Raw genomic sequence first — 15,867 nt, forward strand, 5'->3', positions numbered from 1 at the left:
TTATCTTTGAATGGACATGTTTACATGTAGCCAAAGTGCAACAGATAAAAATCCGCAGGGTTTCCACTAAATTATACCCATATGAACCCAGATAACCACTCTGAAACTATTTTTAGGCATTCTTCCAAAGATTATTCATTGATGAGGCCTTCATCAGGGTAACATGGCCGTGAGCCAAATGTGAGGAGGCTCCTGACCAGCAGTATCTCACAATAGAGAAGCGAGGGTTGACCTCGGGATCCTGAAGACAACTGGTCCTATAGCAACTCCTCATTCTTTTGGGGACAGCAATGTGCTGCGTGCACTATCACCACTCTCCAGTAACCGCGTTATCAACTGGTTATCAAGGGCCCATTTATGTGGCAAGAAGGCTATGCTGGGCCTTGACTAAGGCTGCTTTCGCTTTTATGAAACACTGTGGATCCTCCAGCTGACTGTGCGTCCTGCTCTGCTTTCAGGTGGGAAATTCAAAACCCGTCTAGGAATCTGCACAGGAGTTACCACCATGGTTCCCTGGCTTTGTTTTACTTCTCTTTCACCCGTGTTTCTTCCCTTCTTAATTTCTGCTGGTTGCACAATACTGCGGGGGAGCTGTAAAGCATCCTTTTGGGGATAAGGTGGAGGATACAAAAAATCTAGAAGAAAATTAAGACACAGTTGATAATAATTATAATATATGCCATGCAAAGTGGATGATGTTCATATCTTGTGAGAAGTACAAGCTGCTGTGAAAAATCAGAACAAGATGCATCATTTCTGGCTTGGAGAGTGAAGAAGGCTTGAGGGAGAGTGAGGTAATTCACCTGAGACCCAGAGTATAGACAAAAGCTCATTTGGAATATTTCAAAGGTAACATCTGCTGTTTTTGCCCACCCAGTATCCATTACCCTTTTGGAAAAAAGCTCTCGGATTCTTCTGAGGGGACTATGCCTCATCCATTCTCAGTCTGTCTGTCTGCCCCTTGCACAGGGTCTCATGTCTAGAACATCAGATCATAGATTAATGGAGTTTTTACCTAACCAGAACCAATCTGAATCAGTAAGATTCCACGCTATTACTTTCACTGGAAGCATTCGAATGAAAAACTCGCTATATTCAATGGCTGTACTGAGATGCTGGCAAGAGCTGTCTCCACCAGGGCAATCCTTGACGAAGGCCAGAACCTATCCATAAGTGATCTGAGATGCGAGACGGAAAGAGCAAGATCCAGTCCTGACGATATTGTTGGAACCTTTAGATTCCAACGCTGTGTTTCAAGTCGCTTCTACCCTTGGACTATTTAGTTATACAAGTTGATATATTTATGGCCAGTTTGATCTAGATTTCTGCCACATGCAACTGGAAGATTGTGACTTATATAGGCGGCAAAAGGAGAACATTCCAGGTAGAAGTAACAGACAAAGCAAATGTCTAGAATTAGTGAAGAGTGAAGCTAGCTTGGAGGTTGTAAGTAGTTACCACTAGTAGGGACATACTGCCTACCTAAAAGGAGCAGCAGCAAACAAGGCTAGAAAGTTCACTGGAAAACCTTAGTGATGAGACTAAGGAAGACATTCTGTGTTGGACATCATCACGGGAGATTCCTAAGGGCAGAAAAAACAGCACTCGTCTGGCACCCTCCAAGTAAACTGGTCAATAATATTCAAAAAGGCAAAAGAAGGGTAGAAGAAGCACAGAGACCAACTAGGAGCCCCCACTCCCTAAACAGCCTAAATGAGATGGGAAACGTGTGAGACTGGAGGATTGCTTTGCTCCAGGTAGTACTCGGAATGCACTAGAGTAGTTCAAGAAGTGTTGCTGAGTGAGGGTCCCAGAAGGAAGGGGGAATGGTGGCGCCATGACAGAAACAGGGACATAAGGAAAGGATGATGATATTTATTATTATTGATTTTTAGTTTTTAAAAAATTCCTAGGAAACTCTAGTAATGGAAAAAGAAAAATTTAAAAACATACATTTAAAATTCATCAACCTAGAAGAACTATTAATTAACATTTTGATTTTAGTCTTTGCTCTCAGGCCTTATTTCTTTTAAAACCAATGACGATAATGATAATAACAAATACCTCAATGTTTCCTGGCACTTTATTATGTGCCAGGCATTGTTGTGTGCACTTTACATGTATCTACACATTTATAGAGATTTCCATAGTAAAGACTATTGTTATCCCTATTTTGCAGATGAGGAAACTGAGGTACAGAGAGGTGAGATTCTTGCCAAACGTTACTAGCTAAAAAGCGGCAGAGCCAGTGCTGCTCCAGAGCCTACTACCCCTTATCTACTGGGACATATGCCTCTGGACATATACACAGAAATTTCACGTGAATAATTAAACAAGACCGGAACTGTTTGCTCCAGCAGACTCCAGATGATAAAGTTAGATATAGAAATAAAATTTCCTAACAATGACACTTGTCAAATTCCGGAGGTAGGGGAGATTATAGACTCTTCTGCTGCACGGTGTTGTTATTTCTTGGTTCTGGTTAATGCCACACAGTCTATGCTTAGCAATACAACAATTCGAAAGGACTCCTTAAGAACACACTCACTTGGGACTCCTGTGGCACACAGTAGGTGCAGTTGAGCGCCTTCAGCCCACCCTCAATGGTGGGATCCGGTAGGGTTTGTTCATTGCTTTCAGGAACAACTGTCTGCATACCCAGAAGGGCTGTCTGACCATCTGTGAGGAAACTGAGTCTTCATAGAAGGATAAATAGTTGGTACAGTAGGAAAACCAGGCCCTGGAGGCAGATGACTTATGTAGACCCTGATGATATTTACCGGTGGTCTCCTTATTTCTTAAAACGGGAGTAATAGTATCCATCTTACAGAGTTATCATAGAAAGTGAAAGAAGATAATGTATAACAAATATCTAGGACTGTGGCTGCTACCTACCTATCAGAGATTAAAAGGCATAGTATAGTATGGATTTTGAATTTCCTGGTCAGTGAAATGAGAGGGGGGCATGGGACAGTGGGAGGACTGACATATGATTGCCAATGTTTAATATTTCCAAGTATTTATTTTTCTATTTACTGTAACAATGAACCTAGTTTAAGGAAAGTATTTACTGCCACCAATTATTTCACGGAAGAAATGGAACTATAATAGTGTCTGACAATAAAAGTTGGCATAACAAAAACTCAACTGTTTGTTCTTACTATTCTCATTTTACCACTAGTGAAAACTGGTTCTGATTCATAAACTGGCCTTTGGGAACCTTGTGTAGTGTGTCAAAAGAGCAAACTAAGTTCACATCCTAATTCTGTTCCTTTCTACAATATGTGAATCTGGATAGTTTACTTAACTTCACTAAGCACAGTTTGCCTCACCTGTAAAATGGGGATAGTAATGCCTCCTTCACAGAACTGTTAAGGATAAAATCAGTTAAGATGTACAATACATGATTTAGGGTCACATATGCACTTAAGGCTCAAATAATGCAGCTGGTAGAGTTATCATTGACAGATAAGGTGTTGCATTCAAGTGTCTGACACTAGAGCAAAAATCTATGTTTAAAGGCACAAGCATGTTATTAAAGAGAAACATATAAGCAAATCCAAAGCTATTCCTCGGTTTGGTAAAAACGTTACCAATGCTGGCCTTGAAGAGGTCATAGGACAAAGGCAATGAGTCAACTGTACAGAAATAAACTTATGCATGCAAAAAGAACCAAGATTTTTAAAAATTCTCTTTGTAGCATTATTCTAGCTCAGATCCTAAATCTGTTAAGTCCAAAGAATCTATAGGAAATTCAATCACTTTATTCTGAAAGAATAAGCACTTGATTAAAAGCTGAAGAATAGTTTAGACATTGAGATTTTGCTACACTAATTTCAGGTCAGGGCCCAAGTTTATCACCAGTAAGTAAAATGTGCTGAGAAAGAGGAATGAGAGAAACAGAGAAAAGAAAAAAGATAGAAAAGTAAAAATATAAATGCAAGGTACTATGAGAGAAGATACTTTCTTCAGTGCCTAAAAATTTATAGCAAATTTTCAAGGACATTTTTCTCAAAAGTCTTGAAAACTCTCTACTGTTGAATTTTCAGACATTGTAATAAGAACAATTAGAATATAACAGAATGTTTCCTGGGCAAAATGAAGGAGAAAAAAGAATGAGTTTTTAAAAGAAGCTTCAACATCTAGCCATGGCGTATGTAAGAATAAACCTGTTTTTATTTTAAAAATTACATTTCCATAGCTTACAGATCTTGCATTGGCATTCCTGGTCTATTTACTCTTAGGAATCATTCTGACAGTGCATTTAAGCTTTCCAGATGTTTTACCTGTCATTCTACCAAAGACTATGTTTAAAATGTAAAATATGATAGCAATGATCGGTGGCAATGATTCCCCAGGCTAACTCGAAAGTAACTCTAACAAAAATATGCGTATTAAATAATATTGTGTGAATGGTGCTGGCTAGGTCAACTGCATTTAATACTGTCTGCTTTGTTTATACTACAGATTAGTTACAAAAGACCTCTTAGCTCCACACATAAGGAAGTTAACCATACTCATACTAGAAGGATAAACAAAATTCACTTTCCGAAGGAAACAATCTGAGTGTGTGTGTGTGTGTGTGTGCGCGCGCGCATGTGTGTGTAAATGGGGGCAAATAAAGGTGGTGTGGGGGAGAGAGGAAATTATTTGATTTGAGATTGTCAAACAGAATAGGTGTTAAATAATCATCTATGCCATTTCTTCTTTTCTTTTTCTTTTTTTCCTTTTTTTGAGATGGAGTCTCACTCTGTCACCCAGGCTGGAGTACAGTGGTGTGACCTCGACCTCGGCCCGCTGCAACATTTCGCCTCCCAGGCTGAAGTGATTCTCATGCCTCAGCCTCCCAAGTAGCTGGGATTATTAGCTACTGCACTCGGCTAATTTTTTTCTATTTTGTAGTAGAGATGAGGTTTCACCATGTTGGCCAGGCTGATTTCGAACTCCTGGCATCAAGTGATCTGCCTGCCTCAGTCTCCCAAAGTGTTGGGATTACGGGCGTGAGCCACCACACCTGGCTTATGGCATTTTTTTTTTTTATAAGCACTTTGCCAGCATATACAATGCAGAGGAGGAGCCAAGGTAAAGTAGTAACATATCCTGTAAATTTTTGTCAGTGGAGCTCTTAAACTATAACTTTGTTACATTCCTGAGGCATTGTTCATATACTTTTAGAAACAAATATACAATTAGTGATCAATCATTAACTCTTCAGAGGTAAAAGGAAATAGAATCATGATTTCTTTTTATTCTGACTCTGAATTTTGAAAATCTTAATTTTCATTTTTACTGATTTCCAACAGTTTGAACGAATAAGACTTTCTGCTCAAGGGTATAGAAAAAATACACACACAAACACACACATAAATACATATATATGAAGAGAAACATTTAAGTCTCCTAGTGATAGTATGATACTTTAAGACAGTCAATTAGAATAATCAAATTTTGTGAAAGTCAATGAAAAAATCCATTTATTAGACCCAGTTACAACATAAATGGTCATTTGCTTCATGACCATTTTCATTATTATCTGAATTCCACTTTATTTAAACTCTGTCTACAGAGTTAGGAAATGAATAGTTTGTCCCTAGATAGCTCTCCATCTTATGTCAGTATAGAAGAAAAATTATTTTCCGGGAAATCAGCCATAGCTGTGTTCTGATGTCGAGTTTTACTATTATAGTTTTGAACGAACCAATTTTCTCCTTTGTTTTCTTTCTTTTGGTAATATGGCGTGCTTACACGAAGAGCAATTTTTTTGGTTGAATCAGTTGCTATCTCACTAAATTACATATTATATGTCAATTTTTTTGCATACCTTAGCTCTTTTCAAAATTTGTTTGTAATGATTCCATATACCATTTTCTATTTCCCTATTCTTTTCCAAACATGTTGGCATTATAGCCATTTAACTCGTATTTTTTATTAGTTATTTGTTTTTCTAGTGTCCCTTTTAATGACCAGCAAGGACTAACTGGAGTTGTGGAATCTTCAACAGCTGCCTTGAGAATCCGTTAATTTTGTGAATTTCCATAGTACATTTTTATGCATACATCCTTTACTATACTAAAGTACTTTGAAAGTGAGGATAAAATTGGTTTCATTTCAGGATCCTCAGCCCTGGCATACAGACATTAAATATTTACTAAGGAAATGAATAAGCAGAAGAAAGAAAAGAAGAAAGGAAAGAAGGAAGGAAATAGATGTTTACCTTACTTGAAGTTAATAAAATATTAAAAATTATGAGTGGTATAGATGATTATTTAGTGGCTGCTGGATTTTATAAACTTAATTTTTGTTGCTTACTTATTTTGATTTCTCCAACTCCTTTTGGTCAGTTTTACAGATAATCAAGTGGACATACGCACAGATATTGGTACCAATGGAACACAGTTTTCACCTGTCTTCACAACAGACCATATGTAAAATGGCTCAGATGAGGAACCATGCCAAGCCATTTCTGTTCACTTTACAAATTTAAGAACAATCAAGGTTTAAAAAATTTTAAAAATAACCTGCAATCTTTCTTTTAAATAAAGCAACTCCTTGGTTTGGTATACTACAGAATATTTAACTATTTTCAGTCACACAGAATTTATCATATGAAAATAATTAAGTTTATGTTATATGCAGGTAAATGCTCGCACTGCACAAAGAGGACATTCATTTCTTTTATGTATTTGTGAAGGTGACAGATGAGTACACGATTCAATAACATAACATTTCCTAAATCAGAAGCGCTTGTTGACATACGACATAGCTATGCAGTTTTGGTAAGAAGAAGAGTAAGAGAATGTGGCTTTTCTTTCTGAAATACAAGCTCACCAGGGCTGGAAGTGAAAGCCATATGAATGGGAGGGATGTAACAGGGAAAGCAAAATCAGAGCATTCAATAAAAGGCTTTGGTACATAAACCCTGCCTCTACTTCTCTAGAGCTTTTCCATGAGATAACCAAAATAACGGAGCCGAGAGGTTGGCAAAATGTTTGTGCCTTTTCCCAAGTCCAAAATACATTGTATATCATATGCGGCAGTAATTAGAAACTAAAACAAAACCACTGCATTTGGTCCCCAGAGAACCTGCCACGTTTTGGCATTGGTTGAAAATATCTGAATATCCTGGCTGATACCAAGATCCCAGCTGTGACTAGTGAAAAATATTGTCATGCATATGAATAGGTGGACTTGAGCGTACCCTTGGTTCAGATGTAGCAAGGTGATGTCCATCTGGGAATTTTTATTTCTGTTCATACTCTAGACACATCCCAAAAGAAGATAAGTCAGTGGCTGACTGAGTTTGCCCACAAAGAGAACCCCATGTAGATTTCACCAGAGTAATTTTCTTCCATAGGCTTCTGAAACAACCACGTTATTATGATTTCCCCACAGAAAGCCCAGTCAAAGGTTGCAGAAGTTGTTTGTGCTTCACCCTCTCTAAATGACTTGCAAATTTATTCAAACACAATATGAGGAGATGCTTTATTTGTTGAAATAACTGTCTGCAGTATCCTGCACTAAAGGGTGAGGTACATCAAGCAGAAACACGGACAGAAATACATTGGTTTTGAAACCCATAAATCCTTATTTGAATCTGCCAACCTGAAAGCCACGTAGAGCCCGCATAAACTGTTTTTCCTAAATGCTACATCTGATTAAGCCATACCATTAAATGACAGCTGAACTTTAACATTAATATGACATTATTTAAATAACCACATCATTTTTTTTACACTAAAAATGATGAATGATTTCTGGACAGCTCAATTGACATAAAGCAGGAGGGCTCTTTAATGAGATTTGACAAAATGGAGACATATGCAGAATATTTGTTACAGCTCACGACGCAGGAGCCCTCCCAGGGAAGCAACAGAGGTTTTTCCCTCCCCTTCCTTTCTTTTTTGTTGTCTATAGGCACTGAAGCATTCCTTTCAATCGCCACTACCCTTCTCTCTGAATTCTGAGTTTTTCTTAGGCCATTTACATAGTACTCTTAATCACAGAATTTGATGGCTTATGATTCTGAGTTGGGAGTCGGGGTCCAAGGAAACGAGGGGGAATGTCACATTATGCCAGCCTTGGCTAAAAATGTCCCAGGAACTTTAGGCTTGTTACTGGTCAGGCTGCTTAGAAAAATCTTATCAGCCTTGAAGACCAAATCACTAGACATTTGATTGGTTCTTATGCAATAAGTCTGTAACACGGCAAACATACTTTTAGCAAACTATTGTATATGGATATGTGATCAGAGAAGACTTTAGTTATTTTTAGATGGTTGTCTCTATAGTATCAATTATAATGATTTCCTTCTTAAAAATTCTAATTAAGCCACTCCAGAGGGCATTCTCAATGTTTCTCGTTCACTTTTCTATCCACAGTTCCAAACTGACAGTCGTGCTAGATGATATTTTTATGTGGTAGATTCTGAATGTGAAATAATTTCGCGCTGAATGTACTTATAAGAACATTACCTACATTCATTCATCTATTTTCTCATACTGTTTAGCATATTTTCCATCAATCAAGGTTGAGTTACACATATAAAACACGAACATTTGTTTCTTAGCACATATTATTCAGATAATCTTGATGTTTTATAAATCATCTTTAAGTGTATACATGAAACAGAAATGTTTCCCCAAACAGTGTCACTTAAAGAAATGAAAACAAGGCAACAGAGAGCAAAGCTAACAGCAAATGTGCTCCTGAAAATGGTAGGTCTGCATTCCCTCCATAAGAAGGAGGCCATCGAAATAGAAAATAAAATCAGCCTGCACCTGCCATGGGGCCTTCCTCAGGCTATGAAAAAATACTTCATGTCTAACCCTAATTTTTTCCATAGCTTGAGGTTACCCCCCTAGCTCAAGCCTTCTCTCTAATCTGTGTTAGTATGTGTCCCTGTCCAAACAAGAGTTAATATCAGTGCTCTGTTATTTCAAACGGGTCCTGACACAGGGTACTAAGAGCAGAAGCTCAAAAGCACGTAATATGCCCCATTGCAACTGAAAGAAAACATAGCATTTTACAAAAGAGACAGAGAGAAAGATAGGTCCCTACCTTGCTCTTACCTTCGCAACATCCCCGTCAGAATCCTGGAGCTTTTTCCCAAATTAGCATCTGTTTCCCGAAGCTACAAGAAGAACAGCAATGTTAAAACAAAACAAAAGTTCATGCAATTAGATTATTTCTAAAGTGCATGGCAAGTGACAGTTTATTTCATGATAGAAAATCCAAACAATAAAAATGTTCAAATACACAAAAATAAATACATTCTGACAGCTACACAAACTTGGAAAATTCTTAGATTTGGAGAACGACACGTGAGAGGTAATCTTGGGAGCTTTAAGCTGGATACTAGAACTGGATATAAAAGCAAAGCACAGGCTGAAAAAGTTTCATATACATTTGGTAATTCATCTCCAACTTATGAATGTGCAAAGTCCTAAAAACATATAAACAAAAATAAAATGAAGTAAGGAAAGATGACCACCAATAATTTTATAGTTTTCACTCTAAAAGATGAACATACTCCAAAATCTCCCTCAGTGACCTTCTCCTCTATAAGAAGTAAACAAAATACCCACCTGGGAGCATTCTGGAATGGGGACATAGAGTCAGCTGCTACATGCTCCATCTCACCCTCTTTCTTTTCCTTTTCACAGACCTTATACCCTGTTTCACCTTAGATACACACATCTACCTAATTGCTATTGTTTATGTCCCAATGCCTTTCATTTATGTCTTCATTTACTGAATATGTGAAAAAACTGTATCACTTGTACTTACTCTTTCACGTGCTCGCTGTATCTTTTCTCTGTCATGACTAAGGTTTTCCAACATCTCCTGACCAATTTGCTCTATGGAAAAGAAAATTTGAGTAAGGAAAAATGACTTGGAGTGCATATGAGAATAAATCTCAGAAGTACTAAAATGGCATAAAATGTTAAAGTTGCATGCATGCATTATACATTAGACACATATTTCAATTCACGTATTTGAAAAATATAAACAGTATTTGAGAAACTTATCATTTATCCTAGGTATAATTAGATATTTGACCTATAGAACATAACCAACATGAAAATAATGATTTAGAGATGATGTCTTGCCCAGGCCACTCCCTCCAGCAAATATCAGCAAAGGTGGAGGAGATCTGAGGTCCATTAGTCTATTTTGTCATCATGGAATTTAGCTGTTGGTTTTTACAGGTTATAAGTAATGTTAACGATTCTGCTCTCCCTTTCCCCTTTCATTTTGCATATGTATGTCAGACTCCATTTAGAATAATTTTAATTTTAGTGTATTCACCCTGCATAAGTAATCCTCATATGTTCACCTACTGTAGCTTATTGGTAGTGAACTATCTCTAGGCTTTTGCTCTCTTCAAGGCAAGGGCTCATTTAATGTGTTATCAGCAGCTGTAGGTACTTGAGTCAACTCAAGGTGAGGTGCATTGCTTCTCAAGTAGTTGAAGACAGCTCATGCTGGAGACAGTGTTTTCACCCCAGAACTTTGAAACCCTTATACTGTTACAGGCAATTTAGAACATTCTTTAAAAAGCCACACTGCTGAGTTCTAATGAGGTTTTCTTTTGCCATGATCATCTTATTTGGTTGACACTAGGCAGTCTCTTCTCCAACCGTAGACCCTTTTAGAAGACAGTAGGTATGGCTTGACCTCATAAATAACCAGCTGCTTTGAATAAATCATTTTCAGACTCATTCCCCATTACCTGGGAGGTGCCTTACTCCATACTAGAAGGATGCCTCTCTTATAATCTTGGCAACCTATCTGACTACCTTGTTCTACATCTCTCTCTCCTTTTCCCTCTTGCATTGTCTCTTTACTCATACCTATAACAACAATCATCTCTGGCTTATAAACATACAGAAGCATTCAAACAAGCATCTATTATAATAATAACAAGTAATTTAATGACGTCAGTAAGAAGTCGCCACGGTAGTTATTTGGCTCATATATGTACACTGCTAGACTTTTTTTTAAAGGACATCCTAAAAATGTAGAGCAGCAGTTAGGGCACATTGAGAGCTTTGGCTGTGAACTCACACTGCCTGACCCAAAATCCCAGTGCTGGCCCTTACTAGCTGTGTGGCTAACTTCATTGTGCCTCAGTTTATCCATAAATGGGAATAATAATAATAATAGTACTATATCATGAGATCACTGAAAGAGTTCAATAAGGTAATTTAGCTACAATATTTAGCACAGTGACCAGCCTACAACAATAATAAGCATTTATTGAATGATAATTGACTGATATAAGAATATCAGTGGGCTATTATGATTTTGCCACTCTCCTATCTTAGTCCTATTGTAGCCCACTTGAGCTGCAATTTTATTCACAGGATAAAATATCTGTCCTGCCTTTCTCACCAAGTTGATGTTATGAACCAATGAGGTAGGCTAAGTAAAAATGTTGTGGAAGCTATAGGGTACCATATAAAGGCATGTCATGATATAGTATGTAAGATTCAGAGCATTCAACAAAGAATCATTGAATCCCCACTGTGTGCCAGGTACAGGTGCCAGGGATATGGCCAGGAAACGACATCAAGTGTTTGCACTCATGGAGCTTCCATGCCAGCAGTGAGGAACAAGCAGTTAAAGAAGTGTTACAGAAGAGTTACAGACAAGTGTTAACAGAAAAATTTGTGTTTCAAAGCACATCAGAAAAAGCACTGCATATTCCATTCATGACAGAAAATCCAACTCATAGAAAACAGTTACATACACTATCATAAATATATTTTTGACAGCATACAAATTTTTAACATTCCTTCCCAGTATAGTAGCTCCACTTAGATTTATTCCAGCTCTTTATTATTAACCCCATACAATTTATCCTTAAGGTAAAATTGGGTAAGATATGTGGCTCACAGCGGAAGCATCACAGCAGTGGAAGATGATATCAATAATGGAGAAGGAGGAAACAACTGAAGTTGAATTTTTTTCTTCCCTTGCACGACAATATTCAATTTTGTCCTACTGCTATTACTATTCCATTGGATTTCTTTTATCAACATAATACAGCAATTATAATTCATTTTTTCACTTAAAACCTTTAATATATATGAGCACCATGAACACTGCAATTATTTCAGCAAAATACTATTTATATCATATTTTCTCCTGTTCAGATTGATGGTATTATAACATGTAATGAAGAGGAAATAGGTTATTACTACTGTGTCTGTGGCCAGTATCATATCCCCAGTAAGTATCTGTGGAAAGAATGAAGAAATAAAAGAATTAAATAAAGTATGCGTAAGATTTGTGACCTATTCTTGCTCTTTTTTTTTATTATTATACTTTAAGTTTTAGGGTACATGTGCACAATGTGCAGGTTTGTTACATATGTATCCATGTGCCATGTTGGTTTGCTGCACCCATTAACTCGTCATTTAGCATTAGGTATATCTCCTAATGCTGTCCCTCCCCTCTCCCCCCACCCCACAACAGTCCCCGGGGTGTGATGTTCCCCTTCCTGTGTCCATGTGTTCTCATTGTTCAATTCCCACCTATAAGCGAGAACATGCGGTGTTTGGTTTTTTGTCCTTGCCATAGTTTACTGAGAATGATGGTTTCCAGTTTCATCCATGTCCCTACAAAGGACATGAACTCATCATTTTTTATGGCTGCAGAGTATTCCATGGTGTATATGTGCCACATTTTCTTAATCCAGTCTATCGTTGTTGGACATTTGGGTTGATTCTAACTCTTTGCTATTGTGAATAGTGCCGCAATAAACATACGTGTGCATGTGTCTTTATAGCAGTATGATTTATAGTCCTTTGGGTATATACCCAGTAATGGGATGGCTGGGTCAAATGGTATTTCTAGTTCTAGATCCCTGAGGAATCGCCACACCGACTTCCACAATGGTTGAACTAGTTTACAGTCCCACAAACAGTGTAAAAGTGTTCCTATTTCTCCACATCCTCTCTAGCACCTGTTGTTTCCTGACTTTTAATGATCGCCATTCTAACTGGTGTGAGATGGCATCTCATTGTGGTTTTGATTTGCATTTCTCTGATGGCCAGTGATGATGAGCATTTTTTCATGTGTTTTTTGGCTGCATAAATGTCTTCTTTTGAGAAGTGTCTCTTCATGTCCTTCGTCCACTTTTTGATGGGGTTTGATTTTTTTCTTGTAAATTTGTTTGAGTTCATTGTAGATTCTGGATATTAGCCCTTTGTCAGATGAGTAGGTTGTGAAAATTTTCTCCCATTTTGTAGGTTGCCTGCTTACTCTGATGGTAGTTTCTTTTGCTGTGCAGAAGGTCTTTAGTTTAATTGATCCCATTTGTCAATTTTGGCTTTTGTTGCCATTGCTTTTGGTGTTTTAGACATGAAGTCCTTGCCCATGCCTATGTCCTGAATAGTGTTGCCTAGGTTTTCTTCTAGGGTTTTTATGGTTTTAGGTCTAACATTTAAGTCTTTAATCCATCTTGAATTAATTTTTGTATAAGGTGAAAGGAAGGGATCCAGTTTCAGCTTTCTACATATGGCTAGCCAGTTTTCCCAGCACCATTTATTAAATAGGGAATCCTTTTCCCATTGCTTGTTTTTGTCAGGTTTGTCAAAGATCAGATAGTTGTAGATATGCGGCATTATTTCTGAGGGCTCTGTTCTGTTCCATTGATCTATGTCTCTATTTTGGTACCAGTACCATGCTGTTTTGGTTACTGTAGCCTTGTAGTATAGTTTGAAGTCAGGTAGCGTGATGCCTCCAGCTTTGTTCTTTTGGTTTAGGATTGACTTGGCGATGCGGGCTCTTTTTTGGTTCCATATGAACTTTAAAGTAGTTTTTTCCAATTCTGTGAAGAAAGTCATCGGTAGCTTGATGGGGATGGCATTGAATCTATAAATTACCTTGGGCAGTATGGCCATTTTCACGATCTTGATTCTTCCAACCCATGAGCATGGAATGTTCTTCCATTTGTTTGTATCCTCTTTGATTTCATTGAGCAGTGGTTTGTAGTTCTCCTTGAAGAGGTCCTTCACATCCCTTGTAAGTTGGATTCCTAGGTATTTTATTCTCTTTGAAGCAATTGTGAATGGGAGTTCACTCATGATTTGGCTCTCTGTTTGTCTGTGATTGGTGTACAAGAATGCTTGTGATTTTTGTACATTGATTTTGTATCCTGAGACTTTGTTGAAGTTGCTTATCAGCTTAAGGAGATTTTGGGCTGAGACAATGGGGTTTTCTAGATGTACAATCATGTCATCTGCAAATAGGGACAATTTGACTTCCTCTTTTCCTAATTGAATGCCCTTTTATTTCCTTCTCCTGCCTGATTGCTCTGGCCAGAACTTCCAGCACTATGTTGAATAGGAGTGGTGAGAGAGGGCATCCCTGTCTTGTGCCAGTTTTCAAAGGGAATGCTTCCAGTTTTTGCCCATTCAGTATGATATTGGCTGTGGGTCTGTCATAGATAGCTCTTATTATTTTGAGATATGTCCCATCAATACCTAATTTATTGAGAGTTTTTAGCATGAAGGGTTATTGAATTTTGTCAAAGGCCTTTTCTGCATCTATTGAGATAATCATGTGGTTTTTGTCTTTGGTTCTGTTTATATGCTGGATTACATTTATTGATTTGCGTAGGTTGAACCAGCCTTGCATCCCAGGGATGAAGCCCACTTGATCATGGTGGATAAGCTTTTTGATGTGCTGCTGGATTCGGTTTGCCAGTATTTTATTGAGGATTTTTGCATCAATGTTCATCAAGGATATTGGTCTGAAATTCTCTTTTTTGGTTGTGTCTCTGCCAGGCTTTGGTATCAGGATGATGCTGGCCTCATAAAATGTGTTAGGGAGGATTCTCTCTTTTTCTATTGATTGGAATAGTTTCAGAAGGAATGGTACCAGTTCCTCCTTGTACCTCTGGTAGAATTCGGCTGTGAATCCATCAGGTCCCGGACTCTTTTTTGTTGGTAAGCTATTGATTATTGCCACAATTTCAGAGCCTGTTATTGGTCTATTGAGAGATTCAACTTCTTCCTGGTTTAGTCTTGGGAGGGTGTATTTGTTGAGGAATTTATCCATTTCTTCTAGATTTTCTAGTTTATTTGCATAGAGGTGTTGGTAGTGTTCTCTGATGGTAGATTGTATTTCTGTGGGATCGGTGGTGACATCCCCTTTATCATTTTTTATTGCGTCTATTTGATTCTTCTCTCTTTTCTTCTTTATTAGTCTTGCTAGTGGTCTATCAATTTTGTTGATCTTTTAAAAAAACCAGCTTCTGGATTCATTGGTTTTTTGAAGGGTTTTTTTGTGTCTCTATTTCCTTCAGTTCTGCTCTGATTTTAGTTATTTCTTGCCTTTTGCTAGCTTTTGAATGTGTTTGCTCTTCTTTTCTAGTTCTTTTAATTGTGATGTTAGGGTGTCAATTTTGGATCTTTCCTGCTTTCTCTTGTGGGCATTTAGTGCTATAAATTTCCCTCTACACAATGCTTTGAATGTGTCCCAGAGATTCTGGTATGTTGTGTCTTTGTTCCCGTTGGTTTCAAAGAACATCTTTATTTCTGCCTTGATTTTGTTATGTACCCAGTAGTCATTCAGGAGCAGGTTGTTCAGTTTCCATGTAGTTGAGCGGTTTTGAGTGAGTTTCTTAATCCTGAGTTCTAGTTTGATTGCACTGTGGTCTGAGAGACAGTTTGTTATAATTTCTGTTCTTTTGCATTTGCTGAGGAGAGCTTTACTTCCAACTATGTGGTCAATTTTGGAATAGGTGTGGTGTGGTGCTGAAAAAAATGTATATTCTGTTGATTTGGGGTGGAGAGTTCTGTAGATGTCTATTAGGTCCGCTTGGTGCAGAGCTGAGTTCAATTCCTGGGTATCCTT

The 15,867-nt window shown here is 37.8% G+C and overlaps 1 protein-coding gene across 5 annotated transcripts in view; it reads right to left on the minus strand.

Annotated features, from left to right (window-relative positions):
• VTI1A (vesicle transport through interaction with t-SNAREs 1A) overlaps positions 1–15,867 on the minus strand; it is a 463,936-nt gene that overhangs the window by 228,706 nt on the left and 219,363 nt on the right. For 4 of the 5 annotated variants that reach the window (XM_030807079.1, XM_030807075.1, XM_003255475.3 and 1 more), the window contains 2 exons: positions 9,787–9,857; positions 9,069–9,130 (listed from right to left, as the gene is read on the minus strand). In XM_030807079.1, the coding sequence (XP_030662939.1) occupies positions 9,069–9,130; positions 9,787–9,857 (133 nt within the window). Of the gene's footprint in view, positions 1–9,057; positions 9,131–9,786; positions 9,858–15,867 lie in introns of all 5 variants that reach the window. The other variant, XM_030807088.1, reaches the window with a different exon arrangement.

Source organism: Nomascus leucogenys, chromosome 3 (genome assembly GCF_006542625.1).
Source record: "Nomascus leucogenys isolate Asia chromosome 3, Asia_NLE_v1, whole genome shotgun sequence".
Taxonomy (NCBI): domain Eukaryota; kingdom Metazoa; phylum Chordata; class Mammalia; order Primates; family Hylobatidae; genus Nomascus; species Nomascus leucogenys.